At 56.6% G+C, this 27,995-nt stretch overlaps 1 protein-coding gene across 1 annotated transcript; it reads left to right on the plus strand.

Moving 5' to 3' along the window:
- Positions 1-331: 331 nt before the first annotated feature.
- Ttyh3 (tweety family member 3) lies at positions 332-27,882 on the plus strand. Its single transcript, XM_059249104.1, has 14 exons — positions 332-642; positions 12,440-12,609; positions 12,921-13,032; positions 13,154-13,374; positions 13,709-13,804; positions 14,839-14,911; positions 15,161-15,236; positions 16,306-16,361; positions 17,017-17,109; positions 19,347-19,439; positions 19,622-19,758; positions 22,328-22,501; positions 23,123-23,198; positions 25,745-27,882. Exons 1-14 carry the CDS (start codon positions 520-522, stop codon positions 25,817-25,819), a joined length of 1,575 nt encoding a protein of 524 aa, XP_059105087.1. The 5' UTR covers positions 332-519; the 3' UTR covers positions 25,820-27,882.
- The last annotated feature ends 113 nt before the right edge of the window (positions 27,883-27,995 follow it).

The raw sequence follows: 27,995 nt of genomic DNA on the forward strand, positions 1-27,995 counted from the left end.
GGAAGAAATGGCCGAGGAAGAGGCTGAGGGTCCTTCCTGAGCCGAGGGGTGCGACTAGTAGGTAAAATGACCAATGGCAATGCAGGGGCAGGGATCTAGGCTTGTTGAGGGCAGGGCCTACGGGAGATAGGCCAATGACAGCCCGGGGGCAGGGACTGCGTTTGTATGGGCGGGGCCTTCTGGCTGCCGGCCAATGGCGGTGTGTGGGCGGGGTCTGAGGACGGCTAGGGTGGGGCTTGTGGGCGGCGAGCCTATGGCGGTGTGGGGGTGGGGCCTGAGGGCGAGCGGGCGGGGGCGCGGAGGGGGAGGCGGCAGCGGCGGCGAACAAAGAGGCGGCGGGCGCGGGTGGCCGAGCGGAGCCGAGCGGAGCCGAGCCGGGCCGAGCCGGGCCGAGCCGGGCCGGGCCGGGGCCCAAGATAGCAGGCACAATGCGGGCAGCTGAGCAGGGGTCGGCGGGTCCCTGAGCCCCGTGCACCGGGCAGCGAGAGAAGCCCGGCGCAGAGCCCACGGCTGCCCGCCATGGCCGGGGTCAGCTACGCGGCGCCCTGGTGGGTGAGCCTCCTGCACCGGCTGCCGCACTTCGACCTGCGGTGGGAGGCCACCAGCAGCCAGTTCCGGCCCGAGGACACCGACTACCAGCAGGTGACGCGCGCCCCCGGGTGCGGGACTAGGGGCCCTGGGTCATGGCCCCTCCCGAGGGGCTGGAGCTTCCCCATCCTCATGCGGGGTCTTGGCCCTTTCCTTTGGTCCATTGATACCTCTCCAGGGATTAACGTCGATCCCCCCTTAGAAGGTGTTGAGTCCCTCCGTGTCACCAGGGCCTCCTATCTGGATTGGTGGAGCTGCCTCCCTCCCTGATCCTATGGGTTCCTGCCAGGCCCGTATCCATCCTTTGGGCGATCAGCTGCTCCCCAGCAGAGACCCGCTAGCTGAGTCTGGAACCCAGGGTTCAGGCAGGAGGGGATTCCTCGCCCTCTTCCCCCAGCTAGGGAATCCCACTGCCAGGCTGCTGGTGGGTGAGTAGCCTGGGCCATGGCCAGCCCTCTGTGGCTGCTAATGACCCCTTGCTTCATGGTCAGGCTGTGGGATGTACACAGGGTGTCGTGTGGTTGTGGGAAACCAGGGTGCCAGCAGCCTTTCAACCCAGGATGGGAAATGAAGCCTGGCTGAAGTGGGGTGAAGTGGGCCTCAGTCTGGGCTGGGGGCCATGGGGCACTTGGCAACCCTCTCCCTGCGAAGCCCTAAGCCTGGCATCTTGCCAAGTCCCAGCACCACCCCCACTACTGAACCACTGTCATTTGAGTTCAGAGCAGGGGGACCAGGCTGTGGGCTTTTCCTTCCCACTCCAGATTCCAGATACGGAGTGGCCAGGCACCTGGTCACCCGAGCACCTCAGAGTTTCTGTCCAGGTGTCCCTGGACAGCAGCCTGCGAATCAAGGGCTTCTGGGGCTGTGTCACATCTCTGTCTCTCTGCAGCCACCCTCATCCTGTTGAGAAGTTCACAGTGAGAGCACAGGGTTGTCCCTGCTCCCACTCTGTACCTACCTGACCCCAGCTCCAGCAGCTGATGGCGTTTCTGAGATTAAAGAGAGAACAAGGGTTTGGACCAAGCCTGAGCCCTGTGGCAGCAAAGGGAAGGGAGACCTGAGCCCACCTGGGGATTTTTGGGGAAGACCAGCCCAGCCCTGGGTGGGGGTGGGGTGGGGGAACACATGTGCTTCTCTTACTGTGTGACAGTGTTGCCACCAGCCTTCCTGGAGCTATTCTTGGAAAGTTACCTACCTAGGATTTGCCTGATCAGTCAGTTCTGATGGTCCACTGGCACCTGGGGCAGCCTGGCAGCATTTCCTGTGGTCAGTGGGCTGCCGCCTGCTTCTGCTGCAGACTTGAACTTGCTATTGCTTTTCAGGCACAGTCGTGACAGGAAGAGGGTGAGGGCTCGGGGTCTGCAGCCCTTGGGAATCTGAAGGCAGTGGCCCAGGCCCTCTGCTCCGTGGGGCCTCAGGTCTGGGACCGTCGCTGAGCCCAGTCCGGCCTGCTTTTGCTACTCTGCTGCTCTGGGCTCCGCTGTGGGAGGCCTCTGACTCACCCTCCCTCCTGCCTCCTCTCCCAGGAGCAGAATTAGCCACTGAATAATTCACGGTGTGGAACCCAGCCTGGCTCCATCCCCCGCCGCCTCCGCTCCTCGAGTGGGGCTGTGGATGTGCCTTGTGCCCCTGCCCTCTTATCTGAGCTGGTGCTTTAGGCACCTGCTCACCCCCCAGGCTTCATCCCTTCGTCTTGGAACTGGAGCTGACTGTGGTGGTTCTGCAGGGTCACCTGTCGGGAGGAAGGCAGGAGCTCCCTTTCTAGGTGGGTGGGTAATGGTTTCTCACAGGTTCCGTCACGTCTTCTCCGGTGAGGTATTGCTAACTCTGTGGGTGGGGTTGTATATACGTGCGTGTGGGGGTGGCTGTCCTGTCCCACTGTGTTTAGTGACCTCTCCCCATCTTGACCTAGAGTACCCTCTCGGCAGTCCAACTCTGCCCTGAACTGTGCTCCACTAGGCAAGAAAGCGTCTATGTCTCCCAGCATGGGGTACCAGGCTTGTCCTTTGCTGTCTTCTATGCCCATGGCCCACTGTCTGGTGGAACCTGGTGGAACCCACAATTAGACTCCAGTCAAGGCCTGTGTGTAGCTGACTGTACTCGCCTCCTTTGACATGGGGCTGTGCAGCTGTCTGTATTGTACAGACTAAGGCTTAGCCTCATTCAGGGAGTACCGGGGGACAGAGTCTTCCCTCAGACCATTTACCATACCTCCTGGAGCTCACATCAGGGGTGGACTGGCTGTCCCAAGGGTGTCTGAGAGCCTGCTGCCACCTTGTCTCCAGAGCTTCGGCAGGCCATGGGTGCGAGTTCACACCCTGTAGTGTGGAGACTGAGGGTCTCGGACCATGATGTATTCCCCTCTTAGAAGCCGGTAATAGCACCGAGTGGAAGAACCACCAGGAGTCAGGCGCCTGGTTGGGTTTTATGGGTGCTGATGGCATCTTCATGACAGAAGGGCTCCTCCAGTCTTGTCCAGTTCTGTACTGGTTTCTCACTAGGCTGTCCCCAAGAGCTGCTTACTGGGCTCTTCTGGGACTAGGCCATCCCCAGCATGCCCCAGCTCCCCTACCCCATTGCCTCATTGGGGTACTTAGATTTTAGAACCATCTATGTGGGCAGGTGCATTCACCTCGCAGGGAGGAACTGAAGTCCTAGCAGCAGACAACATGAGACCCAGAGGCTTTGGGGCCTGATATGGCCGGCAACCAGCTTGTCCTGACTGAAGTCTTGATTTTCATCTGGTCTGGTCCTGGCTGCCTGCAGTCCCTTACTAAGCTTGGGAGTTGACATTTGGGTACAGCCTGCTGGCCTCATCCTGATGTGAGGGAAATATCTGTCTTTTCCTCTGTCAGCCCTCATGACCCAGCATGACCCTGCTTCCTCAGGTACGGGGTCAAATTCATGCTCTTGGCTTCTAGTCTCTATGTCTGGTCACTGTCTCTTCCAGTTCAAGGCAGGCCAGGAGCTGTTTGCTGATGGAGAAGTGTTATGGCTAGTGATGGAGTCAAGAGCAGGGGCTGCATGCAAGGCGTGGTGGTCTAGGAAGGCCTCCTGAAGCAGTTATTACCTAGCCTACCATGGAAACTGCCTGCCAAGGCTTAGGACTCACCAACTTACTTTTTTTTTTTATTTTTTTTTATTTTTCGAGACACGGTTTCTCTGTATAGCTTTGGAGCTTGGCCTCGAACTCACTTTGTAGCCCAGGCTGGCCTCAAACTCACAGAGATCTGCCTGCCTCTGCCTCCCGAGTGCTGGGATTAAAGGTGTGCGCCACCACCGCCCGGCGGGACTCACCAACTTTCTCTCTGACTCTCAGTACACCTGGTAAACAGTTGGCCAGCAGTGCACTAGCTGTTCAAGTAGTTGGTAGTACTTGGCTGCTGTTCAGCCAGCATGCGATACCATTTCCCATCAGTCCCAAGGCTCAGATGGCTGATAAGACTTAAGGGAAGCCAGCCATGGCGATACAGACCTGTCCCCCTAGCTACTGGCCGGGAGGAAAGTTCAAGGCTACCCTGGCCTGCAGAACGAGTTCAAAACCAGCGATTTAGCGGATCTTATCTTTTAAAAAAGGGGATGGGGGTAGGGAATGCCACTCAGTGGTAGAACACTTGCCTAGCATGTGCAGGGCTCTGGGTTCGAGCCGCAGCAACATCAACTAAAAGGGAAGGAGAGACCTGGGTGGTGTAGTCAAGTTTGAGAAAGGGTCTTAAGTAATGGGAGCGAAGCAGGCAAAGGTGTGAGGTAGAGAAGTGCAGGTATACCCTCCGCCTGCGTGGCCCAGGGGAATTTGCTGCCTAGGAGGTGATAGGTGTCCTGTGTCACGGGCCACTATCTAGGCTTCAGTTGAATAGCCCTCGGGACCAGGCGTCTGCCCCCAGAGCTTGCAGGGCTCCTAAGAGCTGGGCCCCTCGGTGTACAAGGTCAGCGCCATGGCAGGCAGGTTGGCAGCTCGGCTGTGTCCTCTGGGCAGGGCTGGTTTCATTGTCATCCTGCCGACTACTCAGGAAATGAGCTCTGTCTGAAAAGGCAGCCTTATCGCCCGCTTCCAGCTTACACAGGCAGCGCACGTCTGTGGGACATTCGGGTGTGTATGGGGGGGCGGTGACCATGCAAAGACAAAGGAGCCACCCAGCTGGAGTCTGTCCATGCGCGTGCGTTTTGGGGATGACGCCACTTGAAGCCAGAGTGGTATTGCATACCGCCATGTCACTTTCGTGTCCTCTTTCCTTCCTTCCTTTCCTTCCACACCCCACACCCCCTCCTCAGTGCTGGAGATCCAACCCAGGGCCTCCTGCATGCTAGGCAAGCGGTCTGCCCCTGAACCACACCCCGAGCTTTGCCTTGCTTTGTTTTTGAATTGTGTATGTGTGTGCGATGTGTATGTGTATGATATGTAGTTGTGCATGTTCAGTGTGTGTGTGCATTCCCGTATGTGAATGCAGGCAGGTATGTGCCATGGTGAGCATGTGAAGGTCAGAGGACAACCTTGGATGTCAGCCCTCGCCTTGCACCTTGTTTGAGGTAGGGTCTCTTGTTTGCCACTACATGTGCCAGCTAGTGGCCGGCAAGCTTCTGGGGATTCTCTTGTCCCTGCCTCCCATCTCACCATACACAGGAGTGCCAGGATTTCAGACGCACACTACCGCATTCAACTTAATATTGGTTCTGGATATCTGAACTCAAGTCATTGTTCAGGCATGCGGTACCCACTGAGCCATCTCACAGAAGGGCTAGCCTTGAACCCAGTATGTTAAGGATGACCTTGTCTCCACGGCATCAGTACCCCCGGTTTGTGTGGTGCTGTAGATAGAACCCAGGGCTTCATGCATTCTAGGCAAGTGTTCTACCAACTGAGCTACGCCTCCAGCCTTTGTTGCCTGCCTAAGTTTAGATACTGTGTGCTTTAGACATGCCCAAACTCACGTGCTTCTGGGTGCTTCCCCAGCATTTCATAGTGCTGGCCGGAATTCTGAAGTTGCAAGTCAGAGAAGAAGGCCAAATGCAGAATCCTTCTACCACTACCACCCTCCCCACCCCTTCCTGGTCTAGAGCTGGATGGAGGCTTCTAGAGCACTCCCTCAGTGGGAGCTGATGGTACTGGGGGAGGCAGCCAAGTCCCTACCAGGCCCAGTTGGCTGGGCATGTTTGTGCATTATGACCAATACTGAGTCCCAGGGGAGAATTATGGACCAAGTCTGAATCAGTATAGCCAGAAGATGGTGAGACCGACTCTGGACTGTAACATCCACTCTCCTGGGGATGGGTGCTCGGGCCTCACTGCCTGGACCTCGAAAATGCTGTGCCACTTGGTCAGCCCCCAGGGCCATGAGACTATGGATCTCTCTGGTCATGTAGTCCTGGGCTCTGCAGAAGTCCCATGAAGGGAGGTTTCTGTAGTTTGGTGGTGGTGGCAGAGGCAGGCAGATCTCTGTGAGATCAAGGCCAATCTGGTCTACAAAGTGAGTTCTGGGGCAGCCAAGGCTACACAGAGAAACCCTATCTTGGAGGGGGGGAAAAGGCTTCTGCCATCCAGGTGTGGTGTGCATGCCTATAGCCTATGATCCTAGCACTTGGGAGACTGAGGCAGGAATACCATGAGTTGGTACAAAGTTCAGCACCGCATCAACCAGGGTAGTAGTGCACACCTGTAACCTCCATAGGGAGTTGGAGGCCAACCTGTCTCTAAACAAGCACAAAAATCAAACCCAAAAGCTCCCGAGTGGAGAGGTTAGGGTCAGACATCCCCAAGGCCATTCTGAGCTTTCTTCAAGGATGCCTGCCTCCCTCGGGCTTCCTGCGAGACTCGTCTTGTGGTGTCACTGTCGGCCAGCCTGTCCCTTTCCTCTCCCCTCTCTGTCGGGGACCTCGCCTCATCACTGGATGTGGCGCCCTGTTACCAGGGCCCATGCCAGTTCATCTGGCCACTACCTGGAGCTCTTGGCCATGCTCTGGAGAGCTGTGCGCTCTGTTGCCCTGACCCTAGAACGCAACTGCCTGGCTTATATTGTTCATCCCTGCAACTGTTTTCTAGGGGAGCCCCTTCTCCTAGTCGTCTTGGAGCTGGACACTTTGGTCAACCCTAGGCAGAAGGCCCTTGGGCTGGACACATGGATTGGGGCTCCTGGCCTCTCCCTGTGGACCCAGCTTTGGAGCAGTTGTGAGTTCTGCCACCTACATACACCCCTCACCCACAGGCAGTTCTGCTCCGACCTAAAAGAGGAACCTTGCCAGAGCCTTGGGGTCAGGGATATGGGAAGTACCTCATGTGGTCACCAAGGGATTGGACATGTGACCATAAAGGCCAGACCATACTGGACTTGAAGTCCCTTCTACAGCCCTGTCAAGCTGGGGTGCACATGTCCCTTAGTGGTTTCTGGTGTTGGTCTGGGTTGGTGGCTGCTGCAGCCCAGAACCGAGAAGCTCTGGTGGGAACTGTCACAGGGCTGGGAGCCACTTGTCCTGCTGAAAATGGAGTCACGGAGACACTTTCCAGAGGGTTCCCTGAGATGAGGTTCGAGGAGGGGCCTGTCAGCATATCTGACTGGATACCTCTAGAATGAGGCCTAAGGGACGCTAGTGTATGACTGCCCAGCTGTGGGTGCCTCCAGGCCTCAGGGTGGAGGGACAGAGATAGAGTGTTGGGCCCCTGCCCTCCCCTTCCCCCGGCTCCTGCTTAGCAGCCATCAACTGCACTCTCTCTAGGCCCTGCCACGAACTCACTGTCATGGAATTTGTGAAACCCAAGCCTGGCCTGGTGGAAAATCTGTTTTTAATTTCTGGCCGGCATCCCTGGTTCCTCAGCCCAGTGTGTTGGGGGTGGGGGCGTCCATGGTCCTGCAGCCAACTCAGCACCCTGGCAGCCCATCCAGGACAGTGGGTGGAGGACCCCAGATCCCCCCTGTGGGGGTGAGAGTGGGCTTCCTGGCCAGCACTACATGTCTGGAGGCACAGATGGGTTCCCACTCAGTGGTCTGGGGACCCTCAGGCCTCAGACTCGGGGAGCCAGGCCTGTGGCTCATACATGCTGAGCCAGCTCTGTGCATGCTCAGCTTGTTGTATGTCCCTCGTGATCCCCAGGCATGGGCTCAGCCTGGTGGGCCCTCCCTTTTCCTCATTCTGGCCCAAGGCACGTGTGGAGTCTTAGCCTGAGCAGCCAGCCCCCTGGACACCCCCTCCCCCATACTTTGTCTCCTCTGGCAGATGCAGGATTGCCGTTAGAAGCTTTCTGTGCAGGGCGGGGAGGGGGGTCCTCACTTCCCTGCCTTCTCTTATCCATCCTGTCCATGTTCCTGCGTCCTGGATTTCTTTCTGCTCCCTGAAGCCTTCCTGGGTTCTAGATCACAGAGCCAGCCATCTTGGAGTCCTGGCTCTCCTGGGTGCCCAGCCGGGAACCTATGACCCCACAGTGGCAGTCTATATGACCCACTTCTACTTCCTGATTCCCATGGCCACTGGAACTGTGCTGTTGGGAGTCTTTAGAGCCTCTGGTGGCCCAGAAAGAATGCACTCTAGGCCTGCATCCTCAGACTATCTTGGGTCCACTCTCTGGTGATTTATCCCTCCTCAGGGCACACAGGTGTGACGCAGTGGTGACTCCTTCCTACTCCAGGCAGACAGGACCCTGGTAGCTCATCTCTATCCAGAAAAGTAGATATTACTGGTGGCCATGTGCTCCCTCTAGACAACTACCCAGATGCTTCTACACTGGTGGGCCCCGAGCCTCTGGAGGTTTGCTTCTGGCCTTTTGCATGTGTGAGAGGTACATATGTAGTGTGGTATTAACACTCTATCACAGATAGTAACGTCCTGGGGAGCTGGGAGAGTCACAATAAGAAGCCACTGGGAGCTGGAGAGGGTGCTATCCCTGCCTGGCTCCTGTAGCCCACACTGTGGCCAGTAGGACAGGGATGGGTGCCTGCCTCGCCCAACTGATCCTCTAGATCACTTTTACCACAGACGGAAAATTCCATGTGGTCAGAGCCTAGATGCTGAGTGGCAATTCCCATTATCATCCTCAATGGCCTGTGGGCAGTGGTGGCTGCCCTGCCATTGAGTACATTGGCCTAGTGCCCCCACGGAAGCACGTCCTCTGGGGATCTGGCCTCAGAGACTGGGAAGAGGTCATGCTGTCTCAGTGTGGCTGTCCCACAGGGCCTCAGGGTGTCTATGCTGACACGCCTTCCCTCAGTGTAAACCAAAGGGCACTATCCCTTCCATTCCTGGGGCTAGTACAGATTCTACTGACTACCCCTGGCCTCAGCATTCATTACAGTTGGCTCCATCCGGGAGGAATAGAGCCTGCCAGGAAGATCCCGGCCTCTTGGAATTTGGGGGAGGGAGATCTCAGTTTATCCCTGCTGTGGTTAAACACATTCTCTGAGCACAGGTCCTGGGTCCATTGGAGGATAGTCTCTCCTTAGCTTGGAGTAGAGATTTTAGCATCATTCCTGTCCCATCCATGAGCTTGGCCCCACCTTCCAGCCACCCCTTGACACGTGCAAGCAGACCCCAAGGCACAGAGGGTAGAAACGTGTTCAGAAGGGGCTTCCTAGAGAAGGCCAGACCAGAATGGAATGGTGGAGTACACAGACAGACAGGTATGGACCCTTGGCTGCCTTGAGAGTAAGGAGTTGAGAATGCTAAGCACCTGCTGTGACTGTCACTACCTATAGGGCTTCACTAGTTTGGGGACTTTTGGGTGACTCCCTTTCTTTGAGCCCCAGGGTACCAGTTTTTGGGTGGCCATGAGGTTTCTTAAGGCTAATCACCACCCCTGCCCCCCAACTGACCTGGAACTCACTCTGTAGCCCAGGCTGGCCTCAAACTCACAGAGATCCGACTGCCTCTGCCTCCCCAGTGCTGGGATTAAAGGTGTGCCCCACCACCCATAAGAGCATAGACGCCCTGGGACTCACGAGGCCACACCAGTTGGTACTTGTATGTGTAGTTGCAACCGTGAGCAGGCGTGTGAACATAGACCCGAATGTGTGAATGTGGACAAGGGTGTGTGCTTTCCCTGGCTGTCACCCTCAGTTCTGTGGCTTCCCCACACCCCTCTGAGGACATGTGGATTTTTCTAGGGGCTCTCCACAAAGGTGGAACTCAAAGCTTTTATTCCCATCAGTTTGTGTATTTCCCCAGGGACTCCACTGACTCCATTTCACACACTGACCCTGGCTGGTCTTCGCTGCAGATCGCCTAACATCCCTGTCGGTCTTTTTTTTTTTCTTCTTCTTTATGTATGTGCGTGTGTGTGTGTGTGTGTGTGTGTGTGTGTGTGTGTGTGTATGTGTGTGTGTGTGTGTGTGTGTGTGTGTGCATCCATGCTACATACCATGGTGTGCGTGTGGAGGTCAGAGGACAACTTGTAGGAGTTAGTTCTCTCCTTCCACCATGTGGCTCTCGAGAATCGAACCCAGGTCTTCAGACTTGACAGCAGGCCAGTGTTCATCTTTCCATGGCCCCTCTCCTTCCCTTTGGTAAGCTTAGCGCCAAGATCACCTCACTGCGCAAAGGCTGTTGTCAGCTGGGTCCCTGTATGTCCCTAGCATCTTGTGGCATTTTGTAAAGTAAGCGTCAGCCTTCTGCAACACAGTGGTGCCATTTGTAAACAGAATTGCCACCCCCACCACAAATCCTGTCATGGAACTTACCTTATAAACCCTGTTTTCTCGTCTAACAAATGCTGGTGTTCCCAGCACCAGCCAAGGAACACTGGGAGTGCAGACCTGCCCTGGCTGCAGAGCCAAAGGCTGGTGCCTGCCATGTGTCTGGGATCCATCCCTAGCTCCTCTCCAGTGAGAAGATGTACATTCGAGATGTATGGGCCAAAATGGGACTGGTTGACATGGGGCGAGCACTAGGGTGGCCCTGTTCATGGAAGTACAGGTATCTTTGGCCCCCGGGGAGAAAGTGGTCAGTTGCTCTCACAGGCTGGTGTAGTCCATTGCCTCTGACTTGTGATGAGGGGACCTATGGTGGGTGAGCACCTTTGGTCCGTTCCTAGATGTGAGCAGGTGACAACAGATCCAGAGGGCAGCCAGAGGATGTTGTAGCTCAAGTGTGCTCCAGGGCCACTATGTGTAGGGCCTAGTACTGGGCTACAGGCCCTGTCTGTATATGTGAGGACCCTGTGGCTGACCTGTGACCTATAAGTGGGTCCTAGGTTCTGTCCGCATTGCCTGCTGCAAGCTGGCATGCGCCCGTCCCTCTCCCTCTGTACTCCTGGGTCAGCCCTCCTGGGCTTTGGAGGCCTTTCTACTGTAAGAACTAGGGCTCACCCCCACTGCACCTGTTCCCCACTGTGCAGGGATGGTGGGCCTGCACCATACACTGCAAAAATAGCAAGATGCCTACATCCAGTGCCTTGCAGTGCTCAGACTGCTCCAGGACAGGGGGACGAGGTGAAGCTGGTGGGGGATGGGGTGTGGCACCATGGTAGAGCTCTGGCCTTTCCCTGAGGGTTTTTTTGCACTGTGCCACAAGCAGAGGCCCAGTCTCCAATGGCCCATCAGCCTCCAGGGTAGCATCATGGCTTTGGATCACAGAAATCTAGTTCTTGGCCCTCGGTAACTGGACGTGCAGGCAGCACCTTCATGGCCAGATGGAAAGTACAGAGGCCTGCCTCCAGGTGTGGGAGCCAGCTGGCTTCTGGGAGGGCAGGGAGCGCCATCCTTTTGCTGCCTGGCAACTGTCTCCTGGGAAGTGGCCCACTGGGTGCCAGGGCTGTTGATGGAGCAGCCTGTGGTCCCAAGGGGAGTGCTGGGCAAAGGGTAGTTCTGCCTGCATAGATTCTCAGGCATTGGCCCCACGGAGGGCACACTTGTCCCAGGACCGTCAGAAATCCCTCCCTGACTTGGGATGGGGCCAGGAGAAGCTCAAGAGTCAGGGAGCCTGAGGACAGCCTGGATAGGATCAGAAAGTAACTATCCAGCATCTTTCCGCTGCCCCGTTGGCCGGTAACTAACTGATGCTGAACAACAACACCCTGCTTCTGTACCCTGCACAGGAAGTGAGCTGAGACCACATTTCCCGTCACGTGGCCACTAAGAGAGCACATAGTTACTGGCCTGTCCTTTCTCTACTTCTCTGGCACATAGGGGTGGGGACATACTCCACAGTGCGCTGCAGGAGTCAGAAGGCTGTCCTTCCACCATGAGGGTCCTGGGGTTGAACTCAGGGTGTCTGCCTTGGTAGCAGGCGCCTTTCTCTGTTGAGCCGTCTCGAGAACCAAGCTTCTTGTTTGTTTGTTTGTTTGTTTTTCGAGACAGAGTTTCTCTGTGTAGCCTGGCTGTCCTGGAAATCACTCTATAGACTAGGCTGGCCTCAAAATCACATGTTGTTGTTTTTAAAATAAGATTTATTTTTATTTTATATGCATGGGCGGTTTGTCTTCATGTATGTCTGTGCACTACATGTATGCCTCATACCCTCAGCGGCCAGAAGAGGGCATCAGATCCCCTTTTGATAGTGAGACAGTTGTGAGCTGCCATGTGGGTCCTGGTTATTGAACCCTGCTCCCATGGAAGAGAAGCCGGTGCTCTTAGCCCCTGAGCCATCTCTGCAGCCCCAGCTTTTTTTTGTTATTTGAAATAGAGTTCTGCCATGTATTTCCATAGCTTTGAACTCACTGTATAGCTCAGGCTGGACGCCAACTCACAGCAGCTCTCCCGCTGCAGCAATGTGCCGCCCCGACACCTGGCTTCTGAAGTTTCTTTACTGGGGACAGCGCATGGCCAGGCAAACTAAAAGATGCAGAGCCATTGGGAGGAGGGGCTGCCATGGGACTGTGCCCTAGCCCCACACCCTCCAGCGAGCGCCCTTCTGTCTACCCGCCCGCTCTCAGGCGCTGCTGCTGCTGGGGGCCGCCGCCCTGGCCTGCCTGGCCCTAGACCTCCTTTTCCTGCTCTTCTATTCCTTCTGGCTGTGCTGCCGGCGGCGGAAGACCGATGAACACCTGGAAGCGGACTGCTGCTGCACCGCCTGGTGCGTCATCATAGCCACGTTGGTCTGCAGGTGAGCCGGAGAGGGCGGGACCGGGCCTGTGACTGTTCAGAAGGGAGGGGCTGGAGGGCCCTGTGTGGAGAAAGGGGTGGGGTCAGAAGACTGGGGGCGGGGTGACTTGGGGGTGTGGTTAGGGAGACTAGATGATGGGGTGAGGACATCTGGGCGGGGCCAGGAGAGGAGGACCGGGTGGGGCCATTAAGAGGGTAGGTTATAGAGAGTATGGGGTAGGGGCAAGGAGACTGGGGGTCGTCAGAGCCAGGACTGGGCCGGTTGGAAGGCTTGGCTGCACGCTCTGCATCCAATGGCTCTGCCTCCCCCAGCGCGGGCATCGCAGTGGGATTCTACGGCAACGGGGAGACCAGCGATGGAGTTCATCGATTCACCTACTCGCTCCGACATGCCAACCGCACAGTGGCAGGAGTCCAGGACCGTGTGAGTGGCTGGCTGGGGAGTGTCCTGTCTGCTCTAGAACCTTCTGTGTGCATGTGGGATGATATGGTAGTGCAGGTAACAGCTCTGCACCTGGCTCCAGTTCCTATTGTTCCTCCGGCAGGTGTGGGACACGGCTGCGGCCCTGAACCGCACAGCAGAACCCAACCTACAGAGCCTGGAGCGGCAGCTGGCCGGGCGACAGGAGTCACTGAGGGCTGTGCAGCGGCTGCAGAGCCTGCTGGGGACACTGTTGGGCTACACTGCCGCCATCCCCTTTTGGAGGAACCCCGGCGTATCACTGGAGGTGCTGGCTGAACAGGTGGACCTCTATGACTGGTACAGGTGAGCCAGGGTGGGGTGGACCCTTCCCCCCAGGGTCCACCCCACCTGGGTAGAGCATCACCCTCCTGGGACCACTTCATACCTCATGCCTGAGGCCTTATAGGTTGCCAGCCATAGCAGGAATCCCTGTGGGAGGAGGAGGCACTGTCTTTTTGAAGAACTGACATCGAGTCAGGCTTGATGGTACATAACTGTAATCACAGCACTGCGGAGGCTGAGAGCACCAGGCTAGCCTGGGCTAAATGGCGGGACCCTGCCCCAAAAGACAAAAGTCCCAGGCTGTTTTTTCCCCGGCCCTTCTCCATGACTGGCCCACGCCTGTGTGTGTCCACAGGTGGCTGGGGTACCTGGGCCTGCTGTTACTTGACGTTATCATCTGCCTCCTCGTGCTGGTGGGCCTCATCCGCAGCTCCAAGGGTATCTTGGTTGGGTGAGTCAGAGGGGAAGGTGGGCCCCTGTGGGCCCATGGATAGAGGGATGGGGTGGTGGGATGGGATAGCATAGCCCTCTCCCCGTCCGTGACACCCACGAGGCTCTGGCCATGAGCGTCTCCTAAGGGCAGCCTTCCTCCCTGAGATGTTACACCGCTGTGACCAGTGTCCTGAGCCACTTGCCTGTTTATAGTCACTTACAGTCACCCGGCCGAGTCCCAAAGTGGTCGGGGACACCTGGCAACCTGGCTGGGTTCCAGCCCAGCTCGGCTGCTTACCATGTCAGCCACCTTGAACAATTGGCCCTTCGGTGCCAAACTTGCCATCTCCTCTGAAAGACAGAAAGATGTCAGCTTGCCAGTGGGGTGGCTGCCAGGTGATGCCACTGTCCTGCCTGGCACTGTTGAGTCTCATAACCCTCCAGCCCCTGCCAGTGACCTCATAAGGATGAAAAGATAAACATGGAGAAGCCAAGTGTCAGATGACGATGCTTAAATGCAAAGCAGAGCCAGAGACAGGGCGCTCTTCAGTGTGCGTGATGCCCCCAAGGAGCCGCAAGAGTTAGAGATTTGTGGACACTGGGGAAAGGTGTGCAGGTTGATGTGCGGGCCTGCAGCTAGGTGGTGTGCGGAAGAGCAGGGAGGCCTGTGTGGCTGGAGCAGGCCTGAGGGAGGGAAGAGCCAGCCATGCATAGGATACAGTGGGTGGCATTGGCCTAGCTGGAGGGCTCGATATGATCAAGGTCTCATGTAAACAGGTTGAATGAGACCTAGGGTGCCACAGGGTCTTCTACCCTGGCCAAGATGGCTGCCACTTGTCCCCAGCTGTGCACTTACTGGGTGAGTCTCATCCCAGTCAGGAAGAGCATTTGTGCAGGTTCTGGGCCTTGAGTGGCTCTGAGACCAGGTCACAGGAAGACGTACTGTCCTGTGTGGGTCAGACCCCCCCAGGTTCAGGTCCTGGGGGCCTGGCATTTTGTACTGCAGCTGTGTGTGTGGCATGCCCCAGGCTGACGGGCCTTCTTTGCCCCAAGGGTCTGCTTGCTGGGTGTCTTGGCCCTGGTCATCAGCTGGGGTGCATTGGGCTTGGAGCTGGCCGTGTCTGTGGTGAGTGCCAGGGGGACCGAGAATCCCCATCTGATGGGCTTTGGTTGGGAGGAGAAAGCTTCACTTCTGTCCCATCTTGTCTTGCCCCGATCACACAGATCCATGCTCCCTGTATTCCACTCTGCTTCCCTGAACTAAGGGCAGCCCCTGGGGGTGAGGGTCAAAATCTCCCTGAGAACTCTGGGTGGTCATGGCTTGCTTCTGAGGCCCAGCTTGGTCACCTGCCCTTTCTTGCCTCACCCATTTCAGGGCTCCAGCGACTTCTGCGTGGACCCTGACACCTTTGTGACCAAGATGGTGGAAGAGCACTCAGTACTGAGTGGGGGTGAGTCTGGGGCCCTGTGTGCGACTAGAATGATCTAGGGCAGCAAGGTGGACAAGGCTGAGGCCTCCCTGCCCTTACAAGCCTTTGACCTCAGGGAGACATGGTACAGACCAGGAAGCTGGTGTCCCAGGCTGCTTCCTGGTGGAGAGCCAGGGGGAGAGTCACCTGCACAGGGGCCTGCGTATCTAGTGGATGCCCAAGGCAGAAGCCCCAGCTGGGTTTGTGAGGCAGCTAATTGGGAACAGAGGGCGGGAAGCCAGGAGGCTGGGCCTCAGTGGGGGGTGTGGGCTTTCTTGTAGTGGAGAAGAGAGTCCCAAGACACGTGATAATCCTTGTAAGGGTTTCCTGGGCTTGGGCACAGCACACACCAGGAATCCTTGTACTCGGGAGGCTGGAGTAGTAGGAGCTTGAGTTCCAGGCCAGCCTGGGTGAAACTATCTCAAAACTATAAACAAAAGCTTCCCGAGGCTGCTGGCTGACACGAAGGGCTGAGGAAGAAGGAAGCTGTGGAGAGCCACAGGCCCCTGACAGTAGAGGCAATGGAGGCTTGAGCAGGTGGAAGTGGGTGGGGTGTTCCCTCAAGGTGGGACCAGCAGGACTTCCTGACATGCTGGATACAGGAAGAAAATGAGGAGCCGTGTCCCTGGTCCTACAGCCCCTGTACTCCCAGACACCAAAGGGGACACAGAATCCAAGGCTGAGTGTGGGTGCTGGCATAGAGACCCCACTCTACCCTCTGTCACTGCTTCAGAGCAGGAAGACCCACCCCTGAGTGTCCTGCACACTTCCGGGGCCCCGCTCTGAGGACAGGATCTTGGCTCAGCCACAGTCTCCCTGGAGGTTACTGTTCAGTCTCACACACATGCACAAACCAACATGCACGTGTGTGAATGCATATACATGCAAATATGTGCAAGCACATGGATACAACATGCATGCATTGTTTGCAAGCATTGGTGCATGTAGATACCCAGACACAGGCAGGCACTCTTGAGGACAATGTGAATGCATGTACTTGCATGCAGACATAGATAGGACCTGCCCTCAGCCCCCTTCCCTCTTTTCACAGACATTTTGCAATACTACTTGGCTTGCTCGCCCCGTGCCACCAACCCCTTCCAGCAGGTGAGAGCCAGGCTGGTTCTGGGTGGCCAATGCCAGGGACACAGGGTACGGGGAGAGGCTGAAAGGGCCATGGGCTTAGCCTGCAAGCCCAAATATCTGAAGCTGCTGGCCCCTTAGGCTCTGTGCAAACCCAGTTCAGAGGATGCTAATCTGTTGCCCCATCCTTGTGGTGGCCTATTTAATGTGGATCCTTGGGATGCCTTTTGTTCTCTATGTAGCCCTGCAGGACAGAGGCTAGCTGACTGGCAAATGTGAACAGGTATGGGAGGAGCCCTGGGGACACCTCTGTAAAATGCCACCTGTTCATGGGTCCCAGTGGTGGCATTTGAAATTTGGCAACCTTGGCTAGCTATACCCTGTACCCACTACTCATTACACCCCGTGGGGTGAGAGCATCCTTTGCATCCTGGTGGCACATCTCCATTGAGGATGCTTTACTTTGCTCTCTGGAGTGGGTGCAGGATTTTGGTACCACCTCAGGAGTGTGTATCGTCCCCTGTATGGGCACCTTCAGGGGGAAGGGGTGTTCTGTAGCCTACAGGGTGGAGTCAGGCGTAACTGGCCCGCTTGGGGCCTTGCAGGCTGCCTGTGTTGGGAGGGCTGGGGTGGGAGAGCAGCTGGCAGCTGCTGGATTCTACTCTTCTCTGTGGAGCAGAAACTGTCGGGCAGCCACAAGGCTCTGGTGGAAATGCAGGATGTCGTGGCCGAGCTGCTAAGGAGTGTCCCAAGGGAGCACCCAGCCGCCAAGGTGAGGGGCTGTGGGCAAGGGCGGACCTGACTGATGGAAACCTGAGGGTCTTGATTGTTCCCTTTCTACTCCGAGTCTTCTCGCGTCCCTCCCTTCACTCCCCACTCCTTCCCTGGGCATTTTTCTCAGGTTTATAAACTATTTGGGAGGCTGGTGAGATGGCTCAGCATGTAGAGGTCTCCACCGCCAATCCTGACAACCTGAGTTCAATCCCTGAGACCCACATGGTGGGAGGAAGGAAGTGACTCTGACAAGTAGTCCTCTGACCTCCGTGTGCTTACTGTGGCATGTTTACACACGCACGCATGCACACATGCACCACACCACACACCACGCATACCAAGTAAAATGTTTTGTTTTTGTTTTTGTTTTTTTTTTTTTTGGTTTTTCGAGACAGGGTTTTGCACCTTTCCTGGAACTCACTTGGTAGCCCAGGCTGGCCTCAAACTCACAGAGATCCGCCTGGCTCTGCCTCTCGAGTGCTGGGAATAAAGGTGTGCGCCACCACCACCCGGCTATGTTTTTGTTCTTAATACTAAAAGGTAATACAAGAATACAAGCTTGGCATAGTGACATTCCTGTAATCACAGGACTCAAGAGGCTGAGGCAAGATCTTGAATTCTAGGTTAACCTGGGCTACATGGCCAAATCCTGTCTCAAAAATGCAAGGCCTGGCTGGGTATCGTGGAACATACCTGACTCTCAACACTAGGGAAGTAGAGGCTGGAGGATCAGGAGTTTAGGGTCATCCTCAGCTACATAAGGAGTGAGAGTCCAGCCTGGGCTACAATGAGGCTGTGTGTCTCTAGATTAAGGCCCAAGGGCTGGCTTAGTGATCAGGTACTTGTCAGGCACATGCAAGGCCCTGAATTCCATCCCTGCACTGTAAAAAGAAATGAAAAAAGGCCGGGCGGTGGTGGCGCATGCCTTTATTCCCAGCACTCGGGAGGCAGAGGCAGGCAGATCTCTGTGAGTTTGAGGCCAGCTTGGTCTACGGAGCGAGTTCCAGGAAAGGCGCAAAGCTACACAGAGAAACCCTGTCTCGAAAAACCAAAAAAAAAAAAAAAAAGGAAAAAAGAAAAGGTCTGTCTCCAAACTGACTTTCTAGGGAGGGCTTTGGGTTGGGCCTTTAGCCCACGATTTGGGGACACAACTCGACCCTAGGTAATGTTTTCCTGATACAAACCCCCAGATCATAGGTGATCCTTGCATGTTTTACAGCCAGGTGAGGTGACACATTCCTTTAGTCCCAGCATTCAAAAGGCAGGATCAGGTGGGTGTTTGCGAATTCAAGGATAGCCAGGGCTACTTGGTGAAACTCTGTCTTAAAAAAAAAAAAAAAAGGCGTGCCGGGCGGTGGTGGCGCACGCCTTTAATCCCAGCACTCGGGAGGCAGAGCCAGGCGGATCTCTGTGAGTTCGAGGCCAGCCTGGGCTACCAAGTGAGTTCCAGGAGAGGCGCAAAGCTACACAGAGAAACTCTGTCTCGAAAAACCAAAAAAAAAAAAAAAAAAGGCTCTTGCTATACAGCAATTCTTCTGGAGTGCTGGGTTTGCAGGCTTGCCTACCATAACCAGCTGAAAATCTGGCTTTTGTAAAATTTATGTTTAATTTCATTTTATGTGCATGGGTGTTTTGCCTGCATGTTTATGTCTGGTACTTGCAGGCCAGAGAAGGGCATCAGATTCCCTTGGAACTAGGGTCAAAGACAATTGTGAGCCACTGTGTAGGTGTTGAAGAGTCCGGGTCCAAAGAGCAGCCAGTGCTGTTAACTGCTGACCCATTCCTTCCGCCCCCTAAAGTACGGTTTTTAAGAGCGGAACAAGGCCGAGTCAGTGACCCATAGTGAGTCAATTTCTCCCATGACAGTGAAGGAAATCTAGCCAGGTGTGGTAGTGTGCACCTCAGCCCTGAAGAGACTGAGGCAGGAGGATTGTGAGTTTGAAGCCAGCTTACAGCACCTAGCAAGACTCTTGACAACAAATTAATTTAAATTCAATCTATCTGAGTAGCGACCACACTGGACAGATATCTGTGGGTTCTCTGGTCCCCGTGTTTCCAAGGCACAGAACCTAGGCTTGCCATTTTTTCTGAAGACCCTTATGGCTGCATGGAGACGGGGTTCAGGGGGTGCTCTCTGTGACTAGTTGTGATACAGAAGGAAGCTGGGGGCTCCGTGGCTCATTTGGGTCTTCCCAGCCATGCTAACATCAAGTGGTATGTGACTCTCCACCCCAGGATCCCTTGCTCCGAGTCCAGGAGGTGCTAAACGGCACAGAGGTGAATCTCCAGCACCTCACCGCCCTGGTGGACTGCCGCAGCTTGCACCTGGTGAGGCCACTGGGCAGCTGGGTTCAGGGCAGAGGGGAGCCCCCAGGAAGAGATTCATGGTCCCTGGGTTGATGGCAGGTCTTCTGTGCTGACTCATGTGGGAACGTCCAGTGCGGCCTGGCAAGTTGATCTCACTGCTTCTCTCCCTGTCCGTGGTTTTGTGCCCCGTTCTTCCCGCTCAGGACTACGTGCAGGCGCTGACAGGCTTCTGCTACGATGGTGTCGAGGGCCTCATCTACCTGGCGCTCTTTTCCTTCGTCACAGCCCTCATGTTCAGCTCCATCGTCTGCAGCGTTCCACATACCTGGCAACAGAAGAGGTGAGGCTTTCCCTGGGGTTCCGGAGCTTGACCCATCTGGACACTCGGGTCCTGTCTCCAGAGGTGAGAGGCATACACTTCCTCACCTCTTAATGCTTTCCAGGCCTCCGAAGCATGTTGGGGCTGCCTGTTGTTATGTGAGCCTGTGGTAATGACGGTGACAGATTGCTGTCCAGTGCAGGCAAGGGGCAGAGCCAGGCTCTCCCGCCCCCTTGTGTTGACTTTGTGCCCTACACCCTGATGACTGCGTCAGGATGTGTCTTCTGTGGTCCCAGGGACAGATGTGCACAGCTGTGGGTGGTGAAGACTCGGCTTCTGTAGGAGGAAGTTCAGGTGTCCACATCCTGCCGGGGACCCAGATGGGGCCCTTATATCCTTATCTTTGAAGTCAGATGTCCTCATGGCTCCTGCCTCAGTCTCCTCAGCCTAGAACTAGATTGGAGAGACATGCAGAGTCAGGCTTCTTCCGCTTGACTGATCTCTTAGCTCTTTATCACCTCCTTCCACTGGGGCCATGATGCTGTTTGTGGTCCAGCTATTGTTATTCTGCTCCTTTCCCTCTGAGTGGGATGGAGATAGTGATGATAAGACGGCGATGATGGCTGGGTGAGGTGGCGCACACCTTTAATCCCAGCACCTGGGAGGCGAAGGCAGGTGGATCTCTGTGAGTTCGAGGCCAGCCTGGTCTACATAGAGAGTTAGATCCAGGACAGCCAGGACTACAAAGAGAGACTTTGCCTCAAAACAAACAAACAAAAAGAGGGTGGTGATGGTGGTGAGGATGATGAGGTGGATGATTGGCGGTGGGGATGATGTTTGAGGTGGCGCTGGGCACCGCGGTGATAGAGGTCGTGATGGTAGTGATGCTGCTGCTCGTGGTAAAGAGGTGGTGATGGAGATGGTGATCATGGCGGTAAGGATTCTGAAGATGGTGGCGGTAACGGTGGTCATGGGGGCAGTTGTGACGGTGGTGCTGGTCACGGTGTTGATAACAGCCTGATGGTGGTGGAGATGATTATAACGGTGACTGACAGTGGTGGTGATTTTGGTGGGAATGGTGGTGATGATGGTGGGAATGACTGATGGTGGTGATCGTAGAAGTCATGGTGGCGATGGCGGTATGATAACGGTGACAGTGATGATTCTGGTGTTGATGGAGATGTGGGGACAAGGGTAGAAATCACGGTGACCGTGAGGATAGTGGTGGCTGTGATCGTGGTGGTGGTGGTGACTCTGCACAGTGACGGTGGCGGTCGTGAGCAACGGTGGTGATGGTAGTTGGTAGTGATGGTTATGACAACAGTGTCATGGTGGTGGTGACGGCCATGGTGACAAACACGGAAACTGTAGGAGAGGAGCGTCGAGCCCTGCAGCTTCATGTTTGTGTCCGGGTCCTGACTGCCCACCGTGTGACTGAACAGGTCACCACACTGCTCTTGTTGTAAAAGCGAGCTGTAAGAGGACACACGTTGTGGAGCCGGGGTGGCGGATCAGGTGAACAGTGCACACTGCTCTCCCATAGGACCCGGGTTTAGTTCCCAGCACACATGCTGGGCAGCTAACCGTTGTCTGAACTCCAGCTCCAGGGCATCAGTGCCCTCTTCTGGTCTCCACAGGTACCTGCACTCATGTGCACAAACCCCCTCCCCACATAAGTATATACAATTAAACATAAAAATTGGAGCTGGAGAGATGGCTCAGCAGTTAAGAGCACTGGCTGCTCTTCCAGAGGACCTTGGGCAATTCCCAGCACCCACATGGTGGCTCACAACTGTCTGTAATTCCAGTTCCAGGGGACCTGACACCCTCACACAGACATACATGTAGGCCAAACACCCATGCACATAGAATCAATAAATAATTAATTTTTTTAGGAAAGCTAGGCATGGTGGTGCATGCCTTTAATCCCAGAATTTGGGTGGCAGAGGCAGATGGAACTCTGTAAGTTAGAGGCCAGCCTGGTCTACAGAGTGAGTTTCAGGACAGCCAGGGATACACAGAAAAACCCTGTCTCGAAGAAACAAAAAATAAAAATAAAAAATAATTCTCTCTCTCTCTCTCTCTCTCTCTCTCTCTCTCTCTCTCTCTCTCTCTCTCTCTCTCTCTGTTTTGGCTTTTGGTTTTTCAAGTATACACCACCATGCCCAGCTAATAATTCTCATTTTAAAGGACACATATTTGGGCCAGGTGAAAGCTTATGTGTGAGGGTCCTGCTGAGGCTCAGCTGTGGTCACACCAGAAGCTCACTCAGTCCCACCTCTGAGTGCTTCCCACCCAGTGGCCTCGCCTTGTATTCCATGTGGAATAGGAAAGCACAGGGCTGCTGCAGAACAACAGAGGTCTGGCCCCCAGCCAGTAACAGGGAATAGAGGCTGGGAAGCCAGAGGGGAGCGGGGCAGGTTGCCTCAGGCCATCCAGAGTTGAGAACAAGCCCCACAAAGGCAAGAGAGAGCTCCCTAGGCCAGGGGAAGATGCATCTCAGAGGGCAAAGCGGACCAGCCCGTAGCCCTGCCACACACCAGCGCCCCAGACTAAGGATGCTGAGCCTATGCGCTATCCCTCCCTGCAGAGGCCCAGATGAGGATGGAGAAGAAGAGGCTGCTCCAGGGCCACGGCAGGCGCACGACAGCCTTTACCGAGTGCACATGCCCAGTTTGTACAGCTGCGGTAGCAGCTACGGCAGTGAGGCCAGCATCCCAGCCGCCGCCCACACCGTCAGCAATGCCCCGGTCACTGAGTACATGTGAGTTGTGGGTGCTGGGGACAGGCAGAACCAGGGCCGAGGACAGTGCACACAGCTGGGGGGGCCTGCAGACTGTCAGGGCTGTCATAGGGGAGGGAGGGTACAGGGCCTGTACATCCGCAGGGAGGTGCTGTGGGGGAGGGCACGCTCATCGAGGCTGAGCAGCCAGGGCCCCAGGTGGAATGGCCTGGCACTAAGTGTCCCCTGTGACCAGGTGAACCCCGTCAAGAGCCCTGGGGTGGCCACATGGCCGGGTGGAGGGGGTGTGCCTTTGTGGTAGGCAGTTCCGGTGGGAAGTGGACTGTGACTTCTGGGGAGGCCAGTATGCATTGAGGACTGTCCTGAGCTTGACGCTGTAAAGTTAGCACTGGCAGAGCTGGCCAGGCATGGAACCTGTCTGGCTCTAAAGTGGTCACACCTGCAATCCCATCACTCACTTGGTAGAGGCAGGAGGATCAGGGCTTCAAGATTATCCTTGGCTACATAGCAAGTTCGAGACCGGCCTGGGCTACATGAGACCCTATCTAAAACTAAGTAAAACAACAAGAAGGGCCTTTTCCCCCAGAGGAAGGACCACATGGCCCCTGACCATTCACATGCTCTCTCTCCCCTTCCACTCAGGAGCCAGAATGCCAATTTCCAGAATCCCCGCTGTGAGAACACCCCCCTCATTGGGCGCGAGTCCCCACCGCCCTCAGTAAGTCTCAGGGCAGGAGGGTGGGTGGGGAGACTCTCTGGCTTGAGGGCTTTGCCAATCTGCCGCCATGGTACCCTGGTGTTGACTCTCACAGGCTGCCTGGGCTCTTGAGGAAGCTGTGGGCCTGTAATACCAGGGTCTAAATTAGTGGGGCTGGGTGGCTCCTCCAGCTCTTGCCACCCTTGAGAAACCTGGGGGTCAGCGTGGGCAGTCTTGGGGTCCTGCTGCCTAGCAGGTCAGCCCTTGGTTCTTTCTTGAGATGAGCAGGTGGCCAGCAGGGCCCCAGTACCCTCTTCCCAGCTTCCCCTTGGGCTTCTCCAAGCCTTGGCTAGGCTGCTCCATCTTTAGAGTCTTGTTCCCTCCCCCTTTCCTTCCCTCCCTCCCTCCCACCCTCCATTCTTGCCTGCCTTCCATCCCTGCATCCCTCCCTCCCTCCCTGCATCCCTCCCTCCATCCCTGCACCCCTCCATCCCTTCCTCCTATCTCTTTCCTCCCTTCTCTTTCCTTCTTTCTATTTTCTCTTCCGTCCGTCCCTCCGTCCCTCCCTCCTTTCCTCCCTCCCTCCCTCCCTCCCTCCCTCCCTCCCTCCCTTCTTTCTTTTCCCTAAACATCCATCAATGTCTCAGCCCCAGGCTGTTCTAGCCCAGGCCTGATGTCCCTTCCAAGCCCCAGAAGTGAGACGTAGACAAAAGAATCAGGGTGGATTTGGTGCCAAACCGAAGGTGCTGTTGGAAAGGTGCAGCCCCTGAGGCTTCCCTGAGGGCTGGGCTGTGAGGACAGAATCTAAGAGACTGAAGGCCGCCTTGTTTTAGGAACACCTGCAGTGTCAGCCACATCACCACAGTGTCCCCTAGCACAGGGCTGGGCTGGGGTGTCACACTCAACTGCCCTCACCCTTGGCCCTCTTGTGGTCCACTTGGGGCCGGCCACGCCTGGCGTTGAGGACACCCCTCTCTCTCTCTCTCCTGCATCCCTCTCACCCTGGGCCTTCCTAGCGCTACCTGGCTGCCCTGGACTCTGGCAGCCATGCAGGCTGGCAATTTAAACCCATGGACAGCGCCCGAACACTGTGGTAGCTGTACCCTCAGAGTGACAGGTACTGACCCGCCCAGCCCCCCATCCCGCACGGCTGCCCGCCTGTACCTCCTCCATGCCTTGTACCCTGTGCTCACCACTGTCCTCCATCCACTCTTGGGAGGCCAGAGGCCCCTGAAGTGGTCCTGAGCCCAGTGGGGTCACAGTGAACCGCCGTTCCAGGCTTGACTCTGTCATCAGCTGCAGGTGGCCCAGCCTATCTTGTCACTCCCACCCAGACCCTATATGCATCTGACCTTGGATGCAGAGCTGGGTCCCTGGGTATGCGGTCCTGCATGTTGGCCCATGCACACAGGTACACACAGGTGTGCTCACATGGGTGTGAACCTCTGCCCCCGTCCCAATGCCTGCTTGGGCTGCCATCTTCCGTCCCATCCCACCAGTTGTCCCGTCCCAACCCCCTGTCCCTTGTCACCGCTGCATGTCCATGGAATGACATGGCTCTGGGCCCCTGCTCCTCTCACCCCTGCTCCATGGCCGCTGCTTGCGACCTTAACCTAGAATGTTCCAGGAAAGCACTCAGGACCCCAGGAGCATTGCCCCTCTCATCTGGGGACTGTGAGGCCAGCCTGTGCTCCCTAGGGTGGGTGGGGGTCAGCCTGCCCGGCCTTCTGAGCAGCGGTGACCTTCGTCGCCGCCACAGGCATGCAGACTCTGCACACTGCCTGGCATTGGCACACCCTCTGCAGACACACACACACACACACACACACACACACACACACACACAGAGGCACTACCCAAACCTTTACACCTGTGGTACGCTGGGGTGGCCAAGATGTGCAGGCCATCTGCAGAACCAGCCGTTCACCTCCATCTCAAGTCACGTATTCTGGAGAATTTAGTTTCCCTATCCGAGGGGTGGGGCGGAGTCACTAACCGGAAGCACCCCCCTTTCCTGGGGGTGATGGAGTTGAATGGCTGGGGAAGAGGTTTCAGCTTCCTAACTCCAGTGGACTCGCCAGCTCTAGCCTGTGGCCTAGCTTCATGTGGACCTGCCCTGGGCGGCCTTGTCTTGACCCAGGGCGGAGCCCTGAAGCAGAGGTGTAGAGAGGGGGTCTGTGTGGCCTTCAGGTCATTGATGTGTGCGATGATGCAGTTAGGGCCTTTGAGGTGGCAGCGTCACCCGGGGCTCTGAAAGTGGCTCAGACAGTAGGGGACCGAATGTACTTAATTGGGAAAGGGGGCTTGCTCTGCGGCCCAGCCTGGGTTGTGGAGGCTACCCTCCATACTCAGTGTATCACCACTTCCCTCGTCTGTACCCAGTCCTCAGTCCTGGCCCTGGGCCAGCAGCTCTTACTCTGCCAGCCATGCACTGCACCGCTGTACTCTGCCCCCCGAGGGTCGGCTGTGGCTCACCCTACCAAGGACCACCTCAAAGAGGCTACTGGCTGCTCAGCCCTGCGCAGGAGCCCAGCTGACCCTGCTCCCTCCCTCCCTCTCTCCTCCAGTACACCTCCAGCATGAGAGCCAAATACCTCGCCACAAGCCAGCCTCGCCCCGACTCCAGCGGCAGCGGGCACTAGACTGCACACCGGCCAGCCATCTGCCCCCACGTGCCAATTGCCCCACCCTTCCTATGCCAGCACTGCTGCTTCCACCCTGCCGGACCCTCTGCAAGCCGCACCGGGCCAGCCCTAGGCTCATCTGAAGCCCCCCACTGTACCCACCCTGCAGGAGGCATGTAGGTGCCCAGCATGAGCTCTGGGCCAGCCTGAGAAGTGAGACTTCTGGGCACTCACCTGGACAGACACTGCCACCAGCAACCCGACCCTGCCTGCCTCCATCTCCCCCGTCCCTCTGTCCTCTTGGGCTCTCTGAGCCCTGCTCTGTGCCAGGTGCTTCCGCCCCCACGTTCCTTCTACAGGTGGCTCTCCATGCTGTCCCTTGCACTCTGGGAGCTCCCTTACCTCCAGCTGCACCGAACCTTTCCTGGTATTGTCCTGGTCCCTGACCCTTCTGAGGATCCTTTCTCCGTTCGTAGGCAGTGGAAGCCCCCGTGCCTGGTGCCCACCTCCTGGTGCCCACCTGGTGCCCACCTGCTCATCACTGAGTGGCCCCTTCACACACTCTTGTCTTTGCAACATCCAGCGGCTGCCTCCTTTTAGCCACCCGGCTTCCTTGGCCCTTCCTGTCAGTTCTGAGCTGCCTCCAGGGTGGGGCTCTTCCTGCACCTCCTACCCACATGATTCTCTCCTTCAGCACCCCACCAGCCCTCCCCGGACAGCGGGTGCCACACAGAGCCCAGGTCACTCGCTGGCCTCTCAGTGCTGGCTGCCTTCTTGGTGCCAAACCCTCTTTCCCGTTCGTCCTGAAGAGTGGCAGCTTCGTCCCCTTGGGTTCTGCACTGACCACATTTGTCATCTCCAGGGCAGTCTGGGACATAGGCGAAGCAGGACACTGCCCACTTCCCTTCCTTCTCAGTTTCATTCTTGCCCAGGACAAGCGGCAGTACCCTCTGGAGCCTTGGGGGCTGGACCTGAGATGGCTATGAATGTGCCCCCAGCCTCAGAATGCCGCTGTTGGGACTAACCACTAACCTCAGATGCCACGGGCACTCCTGGCTGCCCCTGAGCCAGCAAGCATGACCCTAAGTCTAGCCTGGAGCCAGGGCTAAAGTGGTCATTTCTTTGTGGGGTGCTGCCGGGGGGGGCCAGACCCACAGGCAACTCAAAGGGCCTAGAGACCCCTCCCTAGGCAGGTGCTGCCCCAGGAGGAGCATGTCTGGGGGCCTGGGCTGTAGTCCACGCGGCCTCAGTCCCTACCCCGGAACACGGCTCTCCTAAGGTGCTTTTGGCTTTAGTGTGTGATGTTTGCTGTGCTTCCTGCTGTGAGGGGCCGAATCAGCTCCCCAATCAGGACCTGGAGCCTCTACCCTGGCCCAGCCAGCCAGTGTGAGCTCTGGCCTGTGGGATGGGCAGCTACAGGGCTGTGGAGCAGCTTGTGCAGGTAGCCAAGACTGGGGCCCTGTGGTGGGAGGTGGTTTACAGACCTGTGGCCCTCCTAGAGCAACCTGGCAGCTACAGACCCCAGAACCCCGGGCTTCAGCTCTCCCCAGAGGGGAGAGGTTCCACATTCCCTTCCTTCTCAACCAACAACCCCTTCCTTTGTGCTGGTGTCTGGGACCAAAAGGAGTCGGCAGAGGACTCACTGGGCCTAGGGGTCCAAGTCTGGGCGTCTGTAGCTCCTGAGCATGACAGAACCTCAGTGGAGGGGACCCTGCCTTTGCCTCCAACTGGTCTGGTGCCGGGAACCTACAGGGCCATGGAGGCCCAACTGCAGCCACCCTGGGTGTGTTCCTGGCCTCAGGTTCAGAGGGAGGCATGGGGCACCCCTGCCTGGGTGCCTGGGTGTGCCCTGGGGCCTCTCAGAAGCACAAATGCTGCCCCCTGGCCGTGAGCTGGCCACAAGGTGAATGTATATAGCATGAGAGGCGGGCACTGCCCGGATGTGGCTGTGAACTTGTGCTGTCTTGGGAGTCCTGACCGTCGTGTGCGTGCGTGCCCCCATCTGTGACTTTTCACTCACCGAGGCTGAAGAAAGGAAACAAGGGGAAATAAAAGGGGGTTCCTACCCTGACCTCTGCGGAGGAGACGGCTCCTGCCACTGTGGGTTTGTTTTGTTTTGTTTTCTGATTTTTGGGGTGCCACTTGTCTCCTCAATCCCAGTAGTCCCTACACCTCTCCATGGGGGTGAGCAGTT

This window comes from Peromyscus eremicus, chromosome 23, assembly GCF_949786415.1.
Source record: "Peromyscus eremicus chromosome 23, PerEre_H2_v1, whole genome shotgun sequence".
NCBI lineage: Eukaryota > Metazoa > Chordata > Mammalia > Rodentia > Cricetidae > Peromyscus > Peromyscus eremicus.

Bases quoted from the DNA above. Each gene is read 5' to 3' on its own strand.
- Ttyh3 (XM_059249104.1), top strand. From the start codon at position 520: ATGGCCGGGGTCAGCTACGCGGCGCCCTGGTGGGTGAGCCTCCTGCAC. The intron at 14,912-15,160 runs GTGAGTGCCAGG...CACCCATTTCAG, and splicing joins TGGAGCTGGCCGTGTCTGTG to GGCTCCAGCGACTTCTGCGT. The intron at 22,502-23,122 runs GTGAGTTGTGGG...CCTTCCACTCAG, and splicing joins GCCCCGGTCACTGAGTACAT to GAGCCAGAATGCCAATTTCC.